Source organism: Anopheles maculipalpis, chromosome 2RL, assembly GCF_943734695.1.
Source record: "Anopheles maculipalpis chromosome 2RL, idAnoMacuDA_375_x, whole genome shotgun sequence".
Lineage (NCBI taxonomy): Eukaryota > Metazoa > Arthropoda > Insecta > Diptera > Culicidae > Anopheles > Anopheles maculipalpis.
Genome location: NC_064871.1, coordinates 30,962,783 through 30,976,747, shown reverse-complemented (window position 1 = coordinate 30,976,747; position 13,965 = coordinate 30,962,783). Strand labels below are relative to the sequence as shown.

General features: G+C 49.8%; 4 protein-coding genes across 6 annotated transcripts in view; 1 reads left to right on the top strand and 3 right to left on the bottom strand.

The window, feature by feature from the left end:
• LOC126558885 (heme oxygenase 1) overlaps nucleotides 1-13,965 on the bottom strand; it is a 536,918-nt gene that overhangs the window by 91,501 nt on the left and 431,452 nt on the right. The gene's annotated exons all lie outside the window — the stretch shown is intronic.
• The window catches only part of LOC126557160 (zinc finger protein 853-like), a 379,636-nt gene that overhangs the window by 87,158 nt on the left and 278,513 nt on the right, over nucleotides 1-13,965 (top strand). The gene's annotated exons all lie outside the window — the stretch shown is intronic.
• LOC126557548 (vacuolar protein sorting-associated protein 45) overlaps nucleotides 1-13,965 on the bottom strand; it is a 221,311-nt gene that overhangs the window by 153,684 nt on the left and 53,662 nt on the right. The gene's annotated exons all lie outside the window — the stretch shown is intronic.
• LOC126556703 (latrophilin Cirl) lies at nucleotides 67-4,248 on the bottom strand. 2 transcript variants are annotated; one of them, XM_050212145.1, is made up of 2 exons: nucleotides 1,018-4,247; nucleotides 455-842 (listed from the first exon to the last, which is right to left on the bottom strand). In XM_050212145.1, the coding sequence occupies exons 1-2, from the start codon at nucleotides 3,940-3,942 to the stop codon at nucleotides 591-593; spliced, it is 3,177 nt and encodes a 1,058-aa protein (XP_050068102.1). In that variant the 5' UTR covers nucleotides 3,943-4,247; the 3' UTR covers nucleotides 455-590. The 2 variants fall into 2 exon arrangements, with proteins under 2 accessions (XP_050068101.1, XP_050068102.1); XM_050212144.1 differs by having other exon boundaries at nucleotides 67-4,248.

Here is a 13,965-nt window from a genome sequence, read left to right as displayed (position 1 = left end):
CAGACCGCGCGTAGTGTCGGCGATGTGGATGAGATCCCTTTCTAGTGATACACGAGCTGCTCGAGCTCAGAGATTCCGTTTGCTCGGGATGGGTACGGCGTTGAGTTCGGAAGCAGATGTTGCAGCACCCCCAGGATGCAGATGCTGATGCAGGTGGTGATGCAGATGATGATGGTGGTGGTGATGGAGCAGTGGCACACTAGCACTGGCGTTCGACGAAGCGGACGAAGTGATCGTACCGACCGTGCCAGCACTCACACTACCACCCGCATTACCGCCCGCAGCAACTACTAGCAATCCCGAGGACGCACTGCTCCCGATACTGCCCTGATGGTGGTGCAGATGTAGATGGTGCCCAGGGGAATCTCCATTGCTGACACCCGTACCGATACCAACATCGCCGACCTCACCGCTCAGATTGTATGCGACCATCTCGGCGGCCGTAGTACTCCCACTGCTATGATCACTTCCGCTACTATCCAGGCTTCCACCACCACCACCACCACCACTTCCTTTCCCCATCGGTGAAATCTTCTGCGAGCTAGCCGGGACCGGTGCGTGCGTTGTCGTTATCAGCGAGGTGGACGCGATTAGAGATGATGCTGATGGTGATGATGGGCTGCCATCACTGCCGAGCCCTTGTAGGAGGATGGCACCAGCGGCGGTTGCGGCAGCTTGCGATTGGTGGTGGTGGTGGCGGTGGTGGTGCTGTTGCTGCTGAAGGAGGACTGCTGCAGATGGTGCGTTGGCTGATGGTGCAGATTGTTGGTGCTGCCGGTGCTGCTGCTGTTGCTGCTGCTGGTGGTGCTGCTGCTGCTGTTGTTGTTGTGCGTGATGATTGGCTGCGCGTAATAGATTGATTTGATTATTATTGGTTCGATAGGATGGAAAGGGTTTCACTAGCACATCGTCACCGCCCTTGCCACTACTACTAGTGAGCAGGACACTGTTATTAGTATTGCTATTGCTACTACTACTAATGCTACTATTATTATTGCTATTAAAATTAACATTTACATTGTTGTTCAGCCGCGCGAGATGATGCGCCGGATGGTGATGCTCGTATCCGCTGCCCGGTGGCGATGGGGAACAGTTGCCCGGACCACCGATGCCGCCGCCACCGTTCAGATTGTTGAAGGTGGTCGTCACCAGGTTGTTGCTGTTTGCGTGATGATTGCTGCCCAAATTGTTCGGATGATGATTGTGCAGATTGTTCGTCGGGTGTTGCTGCTGTTGATGGTGGAAATCATCCGCTACTAGCAGATGATGACCGGTACCGGGCGGTGGAAGATGATGATGCACCATGTGATGATGGTGATGGCCCGCCGTAGCAACGGTCGGGTGATGCAAGTCTACACCCGCATTGTTGCTCACGCCATGATGATGATGCAATCGTCCTGCAACGGTGCCATGATGTGCGGAAATCGACAATCCAGCAGGATCACGATCAATCGCACCACCACGCAGACCGCCCGCATTAGCTTCTGGACCACCGTTGCGCAGCTTAGCGAGCACCGCTCCGTGGCATAGTTTGCGTGCGAATAGTGCCACAACGACCACAACGACCAGTACCGCTATGCCAATGTAAAGCAGTAAACTATCGTCCAGATTTGATAACAGGGACAGCTGCGTTTCGTCGTCTACTGCATCCACCAACAGAGCGAAATTCGTTAAATGGTTACACATACACACTGTATGTGTACTGTTCGTGTGCTCCACGTGACAACCATCTTCAGACCACGCATGGTCGATGTAGTTCCAGAACACACACGTTGGATTAGATACGTTCTTGGTGCGCAGATGACGAAGTATCATGCGAATCGGTTGCGAAAGTTGAATGTGCCGACCTTTGCCAAGACTGGCGGATATGACTTTACTGTTGAGCAATCGCAAACGTGGCGTAATCGTCTCGGACTGCGATGCTGAATCAGTACGCGTTCCCGTACCTCCCACAGCGGACGATCCAATGGTGCTGCCATCGTTCACTCCCAAACGATCACCGTTGCCAGTGCCCAGTCCGGCAACGTTGGTCGAGGCGACACCTTCCGTGTCGAGATGATGAAGCTGACTTGGTTCAGCCCGAACAGACGATGCGCCGGCACCGCCCGCATGCTGTTGTTGCTGCTGAATATTGCTAAACTGTGGCCGCAGTATTTGTTCCAGCCGATCAAATGCTACAAACACGATCCGTACCAAACCACCCTCACTGTTTTCGATCAACGCCGCCTTCGGTAGCTCGATCTGATCATTGCTGACCTGCCACCGTTCAGTGGAAGAGTCAGGAAACAGCTCCGTACTCTTGGCAAAGTTGCGCGTCTCGAGCACGCGTATCGAGAGCAGAATGTTCTTCACCTTCTGCACAACGTGCTTTTCACGCAGAATTGTATCGGCGAGCAGGAACGCATTGTCCTCCAGCCCAGTCAGTAGTGAAGTTGCGACACGCATCTGATCCTCTACGCTCAAATCCAACCAGCTGGCGTGTTGTGATTGATCGAGCAGATTGCTGCCGGTCTTAACGACACTGTTCAGCAGTTCCGAAACCAGCGCTTCACGTTGCCGCTGATCCGGTATTGTCTCGATATCGTAATGCATCTTCTGAGACATTGTCTGTATAATCTTGGTAGCGACGAGCATGTCCCCGCCGTACAACGTTTTGCTGCTCGTCACCTGTGCCAGATCGTTCGCAATTGAGATGAGCGATGATTCGGGCTGCTGTACACGCACCTCTAGATTGTTCAGCCACAGACTACGACACTGCGTTAGGTCGGGTCGGTACGCGTACCAGGTAGCGGCACCGACCATCGATTGCTTATCGCTAAGGGCAACACTGTTGCTACTAAAACTAATATCACCTTTGCCACCACTACCGCTATCGTCCGGCGACTGTACTCCAGAGCTGCCGCCATTGCCACCGGACGGCTGTTGCTGTGCTGCCTGTATCTGCAGCATCTGCTGATGTTCCTGCTGCAGATGGACGCGCTGCTCGGGAGTTAGCGAAGCAATTGCAACACATCGCCACTTGGCAATACCGGTAGCACCGCCCGGACAGGGTTGTACATTCACTTCACCAACGCGCGTCACATTCCAGAACAGGTTACGTGCCGTACTTGGTCCGCACGCATGGCTGATGTCGATGTGAACGTTACCACCACCATTGACGCTCGTACCGATCGGATCCTTCCGCACGACAACGCCCGGTGGTGCCGCAGCGCCTGATAATACTGCAGTTTGGGTGGGAAACAAATCCGCACCATCGTCTTCCTCTTCCTCTTTTGCGTTTCCACCACCCGCCGAAGCGGTTCTGTCATCTTCTGTCCCACCGGACGGTGCCCTTGGACCTGGCGAATCAACCGAGCCGGTTCCTTTCTTTCGATCAGCAATTGTCTTAATGATGGCAAGATCATCGTTGACGCTCTTATTTTCGAAACCCTTGTTGCGGAACGTGGTCGGTGATTGACTGGTTTTGGTACCGGTGCTTCCTCCTCCCGCCGGTCGTATCGTTGCTGGCGGCGTTGATAGGGCTGGAGTGACGGCAGCCACTACCGCAACCTCTCCTCCCCCTAGATCGGTGGTTAGATTGAGCCGACTCAATACCGGGCTCCGCACAGTCGAGGTACTCCAAACGATCGGCTGCGATGTTTTAAGCCACGGTGGACTCGGTCGATTCGTGGTGGTGGAGGATTGCGCCGCCGACACGCACTGATAGTGTGCCTCAAGATACTTGTGCGTACCGGGACACGGATCGCCGAACATGCTGGTCGAGGCAAGCACGGAACAGTTCTGCTTTTGTGCGCATTTAGAGTGCAACACCCGCAAGCTTTTCGGCGACATACAGTTGACGCTCCAGTCCACATTACCGTGATCATTGCATATGGTGATCGAGAATCGGCCGTAGTTCGCGCGGATTAGATTGATCAAATCTCCCGGTTCACACTCAATCATGAGCGTTTTGCCCTCGCAAGCGTATGCCGTTTCGTACTTGGGAGTTCCCGCGAATGTCACTGGCAGCAACGCCAGTAGGAAGATGGCACCGGTGATAAGGGCTTGCCGCCACCAAGCACTACTGCTACTAGGCGTCACTTTCCTTCGCCGCCGGCTACGTGTACACTGACTATTGTGTAGCGCGTTCCGCCGCCAGCAGATCGTGTGCGAACGGTTTGCCGTCAAAGCCGTACTAAAATCTTGTTTGACATCGTTGCTGTCGAAGCAGCTGTCAGGATTACGCCACGAATGGGATTCCCCCGACACTCTTAGCGGATCGCAGGTGTTTAATGGTGCCAACTGTTGCGGCAATTCAACTGGTGCTACGCTAAGGATTCTTCGTTCTCGATCGCTACCGGCAACGCACGACATCCCGACAGTGACTTCGGAATGCTTTCTTCTACTTTCATGTCGCTCTCTCTGACGTTCTCTTCGTTGCAGGTGAAGCAATGCTCTCGTCCGATCCAAATCTGTTCGATCATAGAGACCCATCGTTCAAGTCTGCTTCACTACAGCACCGTACGGTAGTTTTTATTCAGAGTGTAGTATCTACCGGGCTAAGGATTTGTAATTATATCGCCTTCCTATTTCATTTGTCTCGTGGCAATTATTATTCGCATTACAATTTGTCTCTCCAACAAGCTATTTACGTACGCAACTGAACGATAGGTTTGTTGTCCTGCTTGAGGATATCGCATTTTCATTGCCACAGTTGCATCGTATGTAGCGGCGCAGAATAAAATGATCGAAAATTGGGCTACATCGATTGCTTCCAAGCCGCGTGTGCCGTTCTGGGCGGCACTACTGCCTAATAGTGCGCGGGGTGTCGGTGATTGCACGGTCACCGTAATTGCGGTGCCTTTTGACTTGATCGCAGCCGCCAGCGCCGCCGCACTGTTGCTTCCGATCGGCACAGTCACGACACTGACAACGGGCCCGATAATGATGACGATGATGATGATGATGACTCTTCTGGTGGCGAGTATTCCTTGCCGGCTGTTGCGGTTGCAGTTGCAGTCGATCTCCGGTTGCTCCCGGTTCCTCGTTTTGCTGTTCGTCCAATGGCTGCTGCTTCGACGGTACTGGCTGCATCATCTTCCACGGCGGCAGCAGCAGTTAGATCTCTCGTAAGCTCGTAGACTCGTCGACTGTGTGTAGTTGACCATCAGCAATCGTCGGTGCATTCATCCGAAAGCGAAACAAGGGAGAAAGAATGAAAGAAAAAAATTAAAAATATTTATTAAATCGTGACCAATCAATATCACACAATTTCCCGTCGTTCCGTGTGTTGGGGCTGCAGCCACAGCAACACACCAGTTGACTCAAGCGATCGTAACCCCTTTCATTCCCTATGGCAGCCAGCAAGTCCAGTTCCTGGTTCGTCCCCGGGGGTTTTCGGTCGGTTTCGGTCGGTTTGCTTTTGTGGTCTTCCACTGAAAAACCGCAGTCCGCATGATCTTCAGGGGCGGATGTGTTTCACTATCGCCGCCACCATAAACATATTTATATATGTGTTTCTTCTCTCCCAGAGATCGCGTGGAAGTGTTTTTTTTTTTTTGTGTAAGTATTATTTTTTTGTAATACTGCTGCACTTCTCCCACTGTGGTTAGTGCATCCTGAATCAGCCACTCTCGATCGTGCGCTAAGTGGGACAGACCGAAGGTAAAAAAAAACGAAAGAAAGAAACTTTTGGGAGACGCTCGGCGGGCGGGGTCTGGTGGTGGAATTTCTTCCTCACGATCTGCGATCGATTCAATCTACACGATGCAACTTCAGCCGGGTGGGATGAGACGAATAATGAAGGAGAAGTTGCAACTTCTACAAAAGAGAAGAAGAAACGGCAAATTCCGAAAAGCTTAACCCAAAAGTGAGATATTTATACCTTTGGCACCGCTGCCGCCACCAAACCTCATACCTTCCCACGTCGCAGTAGATATGCCCATCTCATCCCGAACTTTCAATCCCAATGTCGCCCGGATTCCGCGCGTACGTGGTGCCTTGCAATGCAGACAAACCAGCACTCGAATCATTTCAACACGATCGGCAATTCGCCTTTTTTCTTAAGAAGGGAAGATCTTGCCATCATTACGATGGAGGTACCTCGACCGGTGATCTCCGCCTCTGGTCTGGGGGTCCCTGCGGCACCGCACCACACCAGAGCTAATTGATACGTAAATTGCACGACTAATCGCTTTGCAATTGTTTCCCCGCACAGAACCAGCTGCAGGATGGTTGGTGTTGCATCGGTGTACATATTATCGAGAGCCCGAAGAAGTACCAGACTTGTTCTTGTGTTTGGTAGTTTTCATGTCTTTTTGTTTCGTGTAGTGTCGATTCTTGTCTTGCCGGTTTTTATTTTGAGTTGGTAAGAATCTTTCGGGCCTGTTTTAATGTCTATTAAACTGTACTTCTTTTTTTTTTCTTCTCTCTTGCTTGGCGGCTGCTCCATCGCCGAGACTGGGCACGACTTTTGGCAGAGAAAAGTCTTAGCTCACGACTGTGTAACCCCACGAACTGGCGATCCGATCGATTTGTCACCGTATCGAGGACGCATTTGGCTTAAAGGGTTGCGTTGCTGTTGCTACATTGGAATTACAGATTTCGGTGTCGCGACAAACGTCAACCGCTGCTGTCGGCGAATGGTCAAGGCCCTGGATAACCACCGTGAGACACCGAAAGAACGCGTTTTAGTGCGTACCAACAGCAAAAAAAGGTATAAAATGACTGGCTTTGTTTTTAGTGCTATGCTTCTTTCTTAAGCGCTTTTATTATGGTTTCAACAAAAGCACGTCAAGTCTAGCGGAGATAATCCCTGCAACGATTATATCGGGACGCTCCTTAAATGGTCCTACCTAACCGAACCTTCGGTGGAAAATACGTATCACCCGAGTGGCGAACGCCACACCAGTTGGATATTCTCATCACAAAACTGTTTACGCGTGATCGTACGACCAGCGAAAGCTTTAACAAATGCCTAGCCAAAAGGTATTACGCGAATAAAACTAGCTGCATTCAAGGGTTCTCGGCAGTTAATTCTTCTTTCCTGTGCTGGCTCGCCTCGCGCTGGGAGCGGTTGTAAGACACACCGAAAAACATGCACAGAAACCGCGCAAACCTGTTACGGTCGCGAGCGGATCATCAATACCGAGCGGATTGCGTTCGATTCCGGTGCGGAGGTTTAAGTAATAAGCGAGTACGGTGCCCCGAGTGCCATTCGCAACACACCAAACCGGCATCTGGTTTAGCGGCGGTCGTGTGTAAAGTCGCATAATTTATGTACTTAAGCGTTAATACCTCGCAACGCTCGTCGCCATCCGCGCGCTCGACCCGGATTACATGGTACTTAAGGCGGCAAACCAATATAACGACCTCAATCTCGCACAAAGCGCAACAAAACCTGGTGACGAAGACGCTCGATACGTAGCAGCCGGACAACGAATGGAAATGAAGGTGCAGATCGGCTCTACGAATGCCTGTGGGGAAACCGAGTAAGCTGATGTAGAGTACCTACGACCTATTGAGGTGGTACGACGCGCGGTTAAGGTTGTGTAAAAAAAGAGCGTGGAATAAATATATGTGTGTTTAATATCGCTAAATCGACACCACATCCAAAAACGGCAGTCTGTCTTCGACACGCGGAGGAAGTGGAGTGTCCGCGGCAATGGAAAGCACAGCGCACGCAGTTAAAAGTAAGAAATATTGTCTGGCCGGTAATGGGGATAAGTAGAAATGATATAAAATTTTACCATGGTGGCGCAAAACATATTGGGACAGGGTTGGTCAGGGTTTAAACACCTCCGACGAACCGGTGTTCGCTCGTCCAGTCGGGTGTGTATTGACATTTTTCTTCATCGAAGACTTGCTGTCAGGCATCCTGGCACATATGATTCAGTGTGCGCGATTTCGCTCCACACCCGTGACTCAATACGGTTGGGTTGTGTTTACGGAGGTTCAGGTTTTACCTCTAAGATACCGTTTTTCTATTTGACTAATGCTCTTTTAATTAGTTTAAAGTACTTAAAAGTTTGCATAAGTGCCATATTAGCATTCTAAAGTAAAATTTTGAAGAACCACACTTAGGGCCTGTACAGAAATTTTCGTAGTCTTTAAAAATCAAAATTTTTAACAACATTTAAAGATACAACGATTATGCTCTCTTTTATGTATGTGTTGAGTTAATGTGTTGTCCGCAAAAGGTAAGATAATTTGACTTAGCTGCCCTGCTTGGGCACGCGGAAAAGCGCGATAAAAGTTGCGTCAACTAAGCAAACGTTCAGCCTATTCAAGGGGCCAGTTGACGCAAGCGCGTCCGTAGAACCTGTACACCCGAAGTAAGGCAAAAGAAACCTGAATCCTCATGCATTTCCTCCCAACCCCCTTCCGGCGATGCCGCGGGGCCGGTGCAGCAGCATCATCATCATCCTTGCTCGAGGACCTGCAATCTTTCAGTGGTTGGCATTTGCGCTGATGAGACAGTCGGAACGTCAATAGGGCTCAGAGCTCATCCTCCCGATGCGAAGAAATGGGATACGACAATGGGCGATGGAAAGCGACGGGTAAGCGCGAAAGCAATCATTATAAGCCCATCACAGTCCGCAAGCGCGCCAGCAAACACCACATTTGCAACACTTTGCGGTCCGATCAGGCGTTGCTCTAAACGGGAATATGGGGGTAGAGGAAGAAAAACGGAAAATTGATGGAGCAGCAGATTGGTGAGGCAGAAGCAAGAAAAAAAAAACCGGGCCCATCATTAATAGTGGCGTAAACGATACCGCCCTTCCGCAGGCCAGCTTTCGGACACCTTCATCTCCAGCACAGTCTGCGTGTGTTTGTGTGTATCAGGCTCTAAAGCGGAGGCGCTCAAAGCTGGTTCGCATGATCAAAGTTTTGGTTTGTTTCTATCACACAGAAGATCAGGCCCATTACACTTCCAAGGTTGGCGAATTTCACCATTCCAATGCAATACAGCGAACAATAAATAGTTTACTAATAAGCTCGAGCAAGTAATAATCGGGAGATTAAAAACAAAACATACATTTCAGCTCAACTCTGTTCGTTAATTTGAAGCTAGTTTAAATGCTAATGAGCCACATACTACAGAGCTCCTATCCACAAATTATTAAACTAATCTCCTGTTAAAATTCGTTTTCTCCTTCAAGCAAAGCTGTGTTCTATCAACCAAGTAAAATTCTACCTTTTTGGCATCAAGTAAGCATGCCACGGAAACTTTGTATTCCAATGCCCTGTACCATAGGCTCATTATACTATTTCTTAAGCGCTCCAAAAGCGAAACTCAGCAGCATGCCCAATGCTGCTGAACCTATATGATTTTATTATAATTAATTCTATGCTTAGTTCAACCAGTTATGTAAATGATTCTTCGCATCGCCGCGAAAACAAAAATCCATTTAAACCCAACTAATGGGCTGTAAAGGCCGATGCCTCTACTACACACCCCACAGGGCATCCGGACTGGGGGGACGGTAAGCTAAGAAGCGAAAATATGCAACCTACCGTACTACGCAATCACTCAAACCGTTCCCGCGCTCAACAACGGCTACTTTTTCTACGTCCAGACTTCAACTGCCCGTTGACAGAAGCACAACACTACTCCTAGAGGCTTTGGTCGCATACATCAACCGGGAAGGAAGGAAGAGAGGTGTGCTGGGTGTACGTGTGTTCCACGCTCTCTTCCTTTTCTGCGCGAAGGGAGGAAATCCGATCTGATGGCGATTAGAGCGCCACCGGTACGACCGAACAAGAACTGCACGGTCGATCGTGAGTATGCCGGTCGCTCGCTGCTACCTTCAACAATCGCTGCCCTTAAAATGCAACTCACGCAGCGGTCGTCAACGTGCAGCAACAACCGATGCTGCCCCGTTACGCAACGGCAGCCAGTAACGGCTCTTTGCCAACATGTACCGGGCGCTACCCTGAAGCTGTTCGTGCATTACGCAGGGATAAGGATGTGTGTGTGTGTATTCGTTTGTATGTGGCAAGATGGTGTGTGACGCGAATCCACCCTTTCCTGTCACGACGCAGTAATGCTATGTTGCATATGCCCTCCATATTGCTCGGCTGATGCTGCGTGCAGAGAGCTGATAGAAGGATGGGACCCTTCTGTGTGCCGTTCGTTCGTCATCCGTTTTTCGCACAAAAAGGGAAAGGGATGAGCAGACGACCCTCCCCGTGCGGGCGGCTCTTTTGGCTTTGTAGCGAAAACTAACACGACGCCTAAATATGATTTAGCCTTCGCTTAGTATATGGGACGGGTCATGAAAGCCATTAGACGCGTGAGATTGGCGGCATTTAGACGAAAAGGTTAAAAGCGAGCTGTGTGTGTGTGTTTGTGAGTGATTGTTCGGAGTTATGTGGCCCTTCAGTTTCAGTAGCTTTCCGAAGTGAACAACCCAACCAACCAGCCACCAATGGACAACGAGCGTACGGTGGAGGATTATGATGATCCTCGGGTGCTATAGTGCATTTGCTGAAACCTATCATTTCGTGCACTCACTCATGCGGTTACGATGAGGATAGCGGGGGCACGAGCAGCAGTGGAAACACAGCCAATGTGGCAATAATGAAATTACTAAATACAAATTATCTGCTCACCGCACACACATGCACGCACGCACGCGATGCTGGAGGTCCATGGGAATAGTTGGGAAGATTCGCTTTAAAAACATTTTTAAACATCAAATCCACACATGCAATTACGACAATGTAGCGCCGCATGAAATGGAATGCCCCGTTCGCCTGAAAGCTCCATATGCCCACGGGGGGGAAAAAAAAACTAAAACACAAAACTTGCCAAGCTCATATCTCGCCTGTCAGGGAAAAGTCCTTTAAATTTTACGCGCATTCTAGCACGGTTCACAAATTATGACACCCATGGGAATGGTACGGTGAAATGGTGAAGAAAATCTCCCGGTTGGCCAGACAAGATTTGCAAATGCGTAACCGGAAGGTAGAGTAGCGTTCCACCAAGCATGTTTAGCATATCGCACACGTGCTTGGGTCCTTTCGCGCTAAACTACAGCGGCAGCGGTCGGACTTACAGTGCACAGAATGTTAAGAAATGCTGTGTACGCACATACACAAATCCCACCGGACACCGTTGGTGATGGAGAACTAAAGCAATCCACCGGAAGTGAGTGTGGATTTCATTTTTACCAAAACCGAAACCATCAGTGGACAAGAAATCCGTGCTAATCTGTCGCGTTAGAGCGGAAATAAGCTGGTGAATGTGTCCCGCGGGTGTCTTAAGTCTTAGTTGGGACTAAAAATGAAACCACTGTCACCTGGGCACAGAAGGACACACAAATAATTGCACTGTTACTGTGCGGGAGTTAGCGTCAAGATATATGCTGAGCTCGTTGTGTGGTAAATGAGATGGAAAACACTCGTTGGACTTGTTTTGATTTATAAGACCTTAAAACGCACGCATTAAATTGTGGTTTGCTTTTTCCAAATATAAGCAATATTCAATTTAACACGCGTGCTCCACACACATTTTGAACTAAGTTTAAACGCACTTTTAGTTTCTATGTAAGGTTGTTTCCTACGCGCGAAATTTGAACTATCTCCAGTAGCCGAAATATGTACGAAATTTCCAATTTAAATCAAAATTACGTCCATCTTCTTGTGCAACTTTGTGTGCTGCTCTCCACAACGACAAATAACAACTACAAAAAAAAAACGCTAGAGAACGACCCTTTACGGTACAACGGAGTCGGTGGGAAAACTGTTATCACCTTGTTTACGACCCCGAGCGGGGGTAACTTGCTATGGTTTTGGCAGATGGATCATCGCATTACATACGTGACCGTGCTCGTTGCTCGTCAGTTGACCATGGATTCGATGACTGGTCGGCAACAATGTTAGCCACAGAACCCACAAAACGGTGCTTGAACCGTAACGACGCACACACACACACACACCAGGCGGGAGATGCAAAGCTTGTAATACATCCAACGGGGTGTTTTATTTTGCCACACCAACATTGCTAGCTACAAAAACGTACAACCCAAACTGTCCAACCATCAACGGATGTCACCAGAGCTAGCACGAGAGCGCTAGACAACGATGGCGGCCCGATCCGATTTTGCGAGGGATGTCAATGCGTCACCACTAACTCCCAGCTACCCAGCAGCAAAAGGCCCACCCCAGCGCGCTTTATCTAGCCCATGTCGACCGACGGCACGTCGACCGTCGTCGGCAGAGAGATACGGCATGCTTAAAAGCTTTCCTGGCGCGCGCGTACACAAACTGTGCGCCGGTTCGCCTACTTAGCTTACCGCTGACATTCGACGTCATGAAAAGTGTCAACATTTTGCCTGCCTTGCTCAACTGTCGTTCGTTAGCCTTCGGTCCCTTGGAATAGTGTGTGCGCTCCGCCTGAGAGCACTGTTTGTGTGTGCACGCGCGAGCCAACTCTCGAGGCGCTCTCGAGACAAATCGCTTCGAGATGGACAAGCGAAGATAAGCGCACCACAGCGCAAGACACTTGGCTGGTTACCCTTTACAAGCTTTCGAGTCCGCTGTAAAAAGGCACCACCGAGAAACAATGTCGCAAACCGACGAGAGTGTACCGAGGGAGACGAGCTTAAGGAGTAGGAAGATGAAGCTAATATGCAATTTACCACTCCAGCAGGGATGGGTAACGGCTATCGGTTGCATCCCTGCGCAGCAGTGTTGGCCATTCCCCGGCCAGGTTTGTGCGGTAGGTATCGCTAGCTGCATATCTAATTTCTAAATAGTACCCAAACGTTCGCACAAAACAGGTTCGCTCAGCCTTTTCGATGGTGAATGCAGAGTGTTGCGATGACGCTGATAGCCATTGCAGTCTACCGATGCGGGGCCTATCCAGAGAAGAGGGCAAATAATTCAAATCTCAACCTAAACAGGTTTGCACGCGCGTCATAAGAGCAGTTGGCAGATATCAGAACCCCGAGATGTCAGGTCCCACTGGGAGTCAAGTCGAGCATGCAAAGTAACCAAATATCTCTTCAATCGCATCTACTCTGCACCATGCAAGGGGGAACCAAAGCGGTTGAAGCCATCCAACGTTCGTTCGTCCCGGTGTGCTGTTATTTATACGTCGTCCCGTTTCGTCGAAGCGCCCATCAACCGCAAGAAGCGCAGTCGAAAAGGGTCGCGTCGTCGAAAACAAAAGTTGCCACAAAATGCCCATTTTTGCTCCAGTGTGCAGGTGGATGCAGTTTGGTATGGCGTGGGATCTGTGGCTTTGGAGCGGTTCCACCGTGCTGGGAAAAAGCCGACCTGTTTAGTAAACTCCAACCGGCGCCTGGCGCCTTCGTGAGTTTTCACGGGAAGAAGGCATCGCTCGCACATTGAAGCTTACTCAGCAGCACTATTTCATCCACGATGACCGCGGAAAGGTGGACGAGAATGTCAAGAAAATGAGTAATAGTATACCGTACCCTGTTCGGGGAGCTGGCCAGCTGGCTGACTGGGTGGAGCTGTCAGCATTCTAGAGAATCTGCTCGCGTAGAACGTTACAAATGCTCGCAATCGGAAGGGAGCCATCATGTTTTACCTCCAGAGAAGTGTCGTCTGGTTGCGACAGGTATAAAGCTATGGAGATTAATTTGAAGAATGACATTCCATTCGTTGCGGTTGACGAGCAGAGTTGTGGTTCTTATGCAGTTTCTCATTAGAATCGTACCCGTGGGGCAACAACAAACGCAAACACCGGTAGCGTAAATTAATGCATTATGAGGTTTTTTTTTCACCCGGCTGGACGCTATCTAGGGTGGGGTGAAACCACACCGGGAAAGTAAATTATTTCAAACATACAATTCGACCTATGCAGTAGAAAATGGAAACGGCTCATTCACTGTTCTTGGTGCGCTTCCAAACGTGTTGAGACGCTCTGAAATTGTGTACCGAATGCAATTTGCTTACGAAAACTATCCAACAACCGTTTGTTGCGATGTCACTCAAACAATCGGAAACATGCCT